The sequence below is a fragment of the Microplitis demolitor genome, chromosome 9 (assembly GCF_026212275.2).
Source record: "Microplitis demolitor isolate Queensland-Clemson2020A chromosome 9, iyMicDemo2.1a, whole genome shotgun sequence".
NCBI classification, from domain to species: Eukaryota; Metazoa; Arthropoda; class Insecta; order Hymenoptera; family Braconidae; genus Microplitis; species Microplitis demolitor.
Window position 1 is genome coordinate 9,360,975 of NC_068553.1, and position 6,929 is coordinate 9,367,903.

At 34.2% G+C, this 6,929-nt stretch overlaps 1 protein-coding gene across 1 annotated transcript; it reads right to left on the bottom strand.

The window, feature by feature from the left end:
* Positions 1-381: 381 nt before the first annotated feature.
* LOC128668670 (GATA zinc finger domain-containing protein 15-like) lies at positions 382-2,351 on the bottom strand (the record flags this gene model as incomplete). Its single annotated transcript, XM_053742056.1, has 2 exons — positions 382-416; positions 1,583-2,351. Coding segments are annotated over 2 exons (804 nt in total), but the record flags the coding sequence as incomplete, so codon positions are not given.
* Between the last annotated feature and the right edge of the window lie 4,578 nt (positions 2,352-6,929).

A 6,929-nucleotide genomic window follows, 5' to 3' on the forward strand; every position in this document is an offset into this window, starting at 1 on the left:
GCAACCTGACAGGCCTCTTTTACTGCCACGTTGTTCGTATATCTGCTGCCATACAGGGTCTATCTCCTGCAGAATGCGATTATTCAAGATTTTGGTGAAAATCTTATAAACCGCATTCAAACAGGTGATAGGCCTGTAGTTTTTCGGGTCAGACAAGTCTCCTTTCTTTGGGATGAGCACGGTTCGCCCTTCTACAAGCCAGCATGGAATTGGTTCATTACCTCTGATGAACGCTGTAAAAATCCGGGCCAGATGACTATGGGTAGAAGTTAATTTCTTCCACCAAAATAGGTTAATGCCATCTGGACCCGGAGCAGCCCAGTTCTTACCATTGTTCAGAGCTGAACGAACTTCTTCCACGCTGACTTCGGGGCTCTCTTCATCAGCATTGTCGTTGCGATGTTGTCGACAAAATGCTTCGAAGTCGTTGAGAGCTGGAGTGTCACGATTCACGTTCGGTTGATCACCATACAACTCGGACCAGAAAGCTTCTACTTGCTCGATGGATGGGGAATCGCCAGAAACAGATGTCTTAGGTGTCAGAAAGCGTGAAGGACTTAACCGAAACAAAGAGTTATCGGTAAGCCGCTTCAGCTTTTTCTCTAGTGACTTTTTAGCAGTCACTAGAGCCCGCAACCTGTTAAGGGAACCTTCTTTGATATTAAGAAGATTCTCCTTATTCAGTGTGTGATGCTGATAGCGTAGTCCAGCCGCAATGCGGCGGACTTTGGATGTAAATGCTTTACGTGCATTTACATACTCAATCACACACTGAATGCGGGAGACATGTTTCCGGAGATCATCAATCTTTAGTGACAGCTGCCCAATGCGCCCTCTCATCTTTGCCTCAGGAGAAGAAATATTTCTCCTCGCTGGAGGTAAGAGTGAGGAAGCAGCATCATAGACAGCTTGATTGATGGTGAGCAAAATAGAGTCTTCCTGAATCCGGGCAGATAGTTCTTGGTTTACCGTGTCAAGTAGCTGTTTTGGGTAGTGTATCTTCTTTGAGATACATACTTGTCGCCTTTCAAAATCATTGTCAGCGTCTTCAGAAGAACGGCGTCTCTCTTGATGTAACTGTGCTGGAAAAGACAGACGATGAGATAATCGTCTGTTCATTAACAGTGATCTCCGTGTTCGCCGGAGATGAGAGGCATAGTCTCGGAGATGTTGTTGTGACAGATGGCTGTAGTTAGGATGCATATTGCTCCAGAGAGCATGCATCCTCGCCATGTAGCCTCTCCGCTCCGGTTCACTGTTATTATAGCACATCAAGAGATCGGCTCGTAATTCCTCCGTCCACCTAAATGCAGTCCGTTGTTCGCCAAGGTCGTCATCGTTCGGAATCTCGGTACTCCGCCCAGCTAGTGGGTTGCCCTCATCCGAGAAGGGCAGGTTGTGGGGAGCACTTCCTGGTTCAGTATTGTCTTGAACTCAGTATTACTTTACGTTGGGGAGTTAACCCAACGTAAAGTTTGTTGTGCGATTGGTAGGCCAGCAGATGGGAGGCCAGCCTACATTGCCCACGATGCGCCACGGGGTAAATAAGACCCCCGCTGGCCGCACAACATGCACCGCGGGCGTTTATTATTATTATTATTATTATTATTATTATTATTATTATTATTATTATTATTATTATTATTATTATTATTATTATTATTATTATTATTATTATTATTATTATTATTATTATTATTATTATTATTATTATTATTATTATTATTATTATTATTATTATTATTATTATTATTATTATTATTATTATTATTATTATTATTATTATTATTATTATTATTATTATTATTATTATTATTATTATTATTATTATTATTATTATTATTATTATTATTATTATTATTATTATTATTATTATTATTATTATTATTATTATTATTATTATTATTATTATTATTATTATTATTATTATTATTATTATTATTATTATTATTATTATTATTATTATTATTATTATTATTATTATTATTATTATTATTATTATTATTATTATTATTATTATTATTATTATTATTATTATTATTATTATTATTATTATTATTATTATTATTATTATTATTATTATTATTATTATTATTATTATTATTATTATTATTATTATTATTATTATTATTATTATTATTATTATTATTATTATTATTATTATTATTATTATTATTATTATTATTATTATTATTATTATTATTATTATTATTATTATTATTATTATTATTATTATTATTATTATTATTATTATTATTATTATTATTATTATTATTATTATTATTATTATTATTATTATTATTATTATTATTATTATTATTATTATTATTATTATTATTATTATTATTATTATTATTATTATTATTATTATTATTACGGGTAATCGTGGAAACAGTCAAGTGGAGTGAGCGACTACTTTGGAAGCATAAGCTCCGTCGTCGAGTCCTCGCTGATACAAATTTTTTTTTCTTTCAAATTTTTAACTTTTTTTTTTTAATGTTTAAATAAGAGTTCATGTATCAGTACCAGACCATTCCATGCATCTATATATCTATATTTGTGAACATAGATATACACAAGTATAGATAGATACAAATGCATGAAGTGGTCCGGTACTAATACATTTAAACTCTTTTTGCGGCTAAACTATTGAAGAAACGAAAGTGCACCAAGAGACCTTTTTTATAGAGATTTTTATGCTTTAAAAAAATAGTCTCTTATCATTTTTTCGTATCTTCAATCAATAAGCCAAAATTTTGAAAAAAAAGCCATTTTTAGGTTTTTTTTTAGTTTTAAGCTCTCTTTGCGGATAGGAGATACGAAAGATTACTTATGACACAGCTTTCCATATTACCCCGGAGGTACTGTGTCCTGGCATGCGTTTCCACTTTTTTTATATGGCGGGATCCTCTTGTAGGCCTAAACCATGGTTTAATTATAGCTAAAGGCTTTATATTTACTTTACTAATAGAAAGTAGAGCTGATGGCTCTCAAAATTCATCAAGTATTTTCTATTTTCACCCTCATAAACGTAAGTTGAAGTTTTACAGCGTTGATCCATATGTGTATGTATACACTCTTCAATTGGATTCTTTATCTCTACCATATTTGCTTGATTATGCAGTTCATCATTTGAAAGTTCATTTTTTATTTTCATTGTATTTTTTACTTTACGTTTCCTTGTCATTAGTACTGTTTAAAATTTACCCCTTTCAAAATTGATCAAGATAAATAAATATATTTCTATTCTTTCTATCTGAAGTGAGCGGGGCTATCAATAAGTATTGTTATCAATAAGTAAGACAGAAGTCGTAACATTCATCATACCTTCTGTCTTTGTCACTCTTACGATATCGCTGATGACAGTCTCGGTCAGCGCCGGCCGATTGACAGCGCTGCGACAATCGATTGTTATTGTCTCTGTCTTACTTATTGAGTCATTGGGGACTGCGCGGCTAAACTTTTTTTGTCAAGCAGTTATATTTAATGCAATACCAAAATTATTTTTATGATAATTTTTAGTTGTTAGATGCATTCTAATTCAAATGCTCTTATAATCTTCACAAAAGCAATTTTTAATGATGACGAAGTTTCTTAAAGTCAATCGCGTCTCTTTAAACTTTAAATGCCCGAAGGAGTTACACGCGCGCGTTTTTCGCGCCTCGGATCTCGGTTATAAACAAATGTGCCCGAAGGAGTTACACGCGCGCGTTTTTCGCGCCTCGGATCTCGGTTATAAACAAATGATGCTTCGTTTGTTCGTCAACGGACGCTGTTTCCGTAAACGATCAATTTTACGTATAAAGTTACACGGTGTGCATCAGCTATTGGGATTACTGCGTTCCTGAAATAAAATTCAAAGGTATTTAACTAAGTATTTATATATTTTTATTTTTATAATTATTATTAACATTAAGTACAGTGTGTGTTTTTTAATAAATAAATAGTGTAGATTATTTAATTTATTAATAGTTAAATTCACGTCCGACTTTCTAAGTATCGCGAACGCGTTGGTTAGAGTTTATATAGATTTAATTAGTCATCGTACTATTGCTACTGTTTCTGTTTTTTTTTTTTAATTAAATATGGATTTATCAGAGCCTTCTGCTAAAAAATCTCGAGTCAAGACTTTCCAGCAGCAATGGTTCGATGATTTTCCAGAGTGAAGACAATGGGTGAATGAATGTCCGTCAGACCTCACGAAATTCTTTTGTGTTGCGTGCGATATTTATTTAACTTGCGGTAGGTCAGAAATTGACAGGCATTTAAAAACAGATAAACATATTCAGCTCACGCGTACCCATCATCTTAGAAAAGGTATTGTTCATTCTAATGTAGGCATTTTAGGAAATTTAACTCTTTCACCAGTTAGCTCTCTCCCAGTTAGCTCTCCCCCAGTTAGCTCTTTCCCAGTTAGCTCTCTCCCAATTAGCTCTCCCCCAGTTAGCTCTTCTCCAGTTAGCTCTTTCCCAGTTAGCTCTCTCCCAATTAGCTCTCCCCCAGTTAGCTCTCTCCCAATTAGCTCTCCCCCAGTTAGCTCTCCCCCAGTTAGCTCTCCCCCCGTTAGCTCTCCACCAGTTAGCTCTCCACCAGAGGCCAGTTCCCTGCCATCTTCTTCTGGACTCAATTTTAATGATCGAGTCAAAGCTGCCGAAATTAGATTTGCAACTTTTGTTGCTCAACATAATATATCTTTTTCTACTGCTTCGGACATGTTGAAATTATTTCAAATGATTGGTAAGGAACCTGCTATTCTTCAAAAAATGGCCATGGGTAAAACTAAAACTACCAAAGTAATTAATAACGTTGTTAGTGTCCGTGAGTCAAAAAGGGTTGATGAGGTTGTTAAAAACACCAAATTTTCTGTTTTTGTTGACGAGACTACTGACGTTACTAATGAAAAATGGATGACTTTGATGGTTCGCTACGTTGATCCACAAACTTTACTCGTTAACACCGAGTTGTTGAAATTAATCCATATCGATGCTATTAACGGTACTGCCGACCGATTGGTTCAACAATTCATCAGTGCGATAGCTGAAAAGGAAGTTCCTCTGCATCAAATCATTAGTCTTGCCTGTGACAATGCTTCGGTCATGGTTGGTCGAAATAATTCTTTCAAAGTTCATTTGAGTAAGAAAATCCCTAACCTTTTAACTCTCCCCTGCATTTGCCATTCTTTAGCACTTGTCGCTAAAGATGCCAGTACTGCCATACCCTCGAAAGTTCATTCTTTCGTTGCGGATATTTCTTCTTTTATTAATAATAGCCCAAAACGAAGCGCAATTTTCTCCCAATTTCAGGATTTTTATGATGAAAATCCTTCTAAAGTTACTCGATTTGCTGCTACACGATGGTTGTCTCGTCAAATAGCAATTACTAGGATTTTAGATAATTGGCAGGCGATTAGAGGTTTTTTGATTGACCAATCTTCAGAAAAAAAGTGCAGCTGCTGATACCTTAATAGAAACTATGAAGGATCCCTCGACGAAAGCGTATTTACTTTTCTTGCAATGGGCACTTGAACCTTTTAATAAGATCAATGCTCATTTCCAAGGAAATGATACGCTAGTCGGTCAACTGCAACCTTTTTCGAAAAGATTGTTCACTGAAATTCTGCAAAAGTTCATGAAATCTGCCTTATTGAAGCCTGAAATCTTTGACAATGGAGTTCACGAAATAAACTTTGGATTAATCACAAATCAACTTGATTTGTCTAAAGTCGACGTCGGAGCAAATTGTGAAGATTTCTTACGGCTTCAATTAAGATCAGGCGATCCTAAATCTGAATCAATTGTTCACCAGGTGCGTGTCAATTGTTTAAATTTCTATGTAATTGCTGCTGAAAACATCCGCAAGAGATTACCGTTTGAAGATAGTTTCTTATCCAGTCTTACTGTTTTTGCACCGGAATTGGCACTCTTTGAAAAGGATAGGGAATCTTCATTTTTAAAAGTCAAAAATGTCTGTGATGTTCTTGGCGTTCCTGTAGACGGATCTATTCAAACTGAGTGGAATTTGTTATATTTTGTTGATGTGAATTTAAAAAATCAATGGAGCAAATTGACATTTGACGAAATGTGGATGAAAATTTCCACTTTCACTTGCTCAAATAATAATATACAATTTCCAACTTTGCGCTTACTTTCAGGTCTCATCAGATCATTCCCCCATTCAAATGCTCCGGCTGAAAGGGCGTTTTCGTTAATACCTGAAATTAAGACGAAAAAAAGAAACGGCCTTACTGCTGAAACGCTGAATTCACTTTGTGTGATTAGATCTCTCGCTAAATCAGGAAAATTAAATTCCTTAGAAATGACGATAGATAAGAACTATGTAGATATGATGAATTCTGCAGATTTGTACCCTGACGGAGTCAAGGCCCCCCCGAGGAATGTGAATCTTCATGCGTATGACAGTAGTGATGATTGGCGAATGATTGAAGATTGAATATGTATTTAATTGGGTCCTGTATGAATGTTGAGTATTTATGTATTTAAAACTAATCATGTATTATTTTCAGTCATTAAAAAGCCCTGTTTTTTGCTAGTCAATGCTGTGATTTAAAGTTTAAGCTAGTCATAGTTGTGATTTAAAGTTTAATTAAGTATTTAAGATAGTATAAGAATTAGATCAATAAGCTCTGCTTTTCCAAGTCAATTGTAATTTTAGTGCAATATTTTTATACAGTATTTACAAATATATAGAAGCTACAGCTCTTAGCTCTGCTTCTGACTAGTCAATCGTGTTAAAATTTAGTGTAATGGGCTAATAATTTATTTAATATCACGTAGAAGTTAGTCTTCCGCTCTTCTACCTCATAATATATTTAATATAGAGCCTTAAGTTTTACTTCTTTTTAGTTTATACTTGTTAATATTAGAGCCTTCAGCTCTACTTTTTATTAGTAAAGTAAATATAAAGCCTTC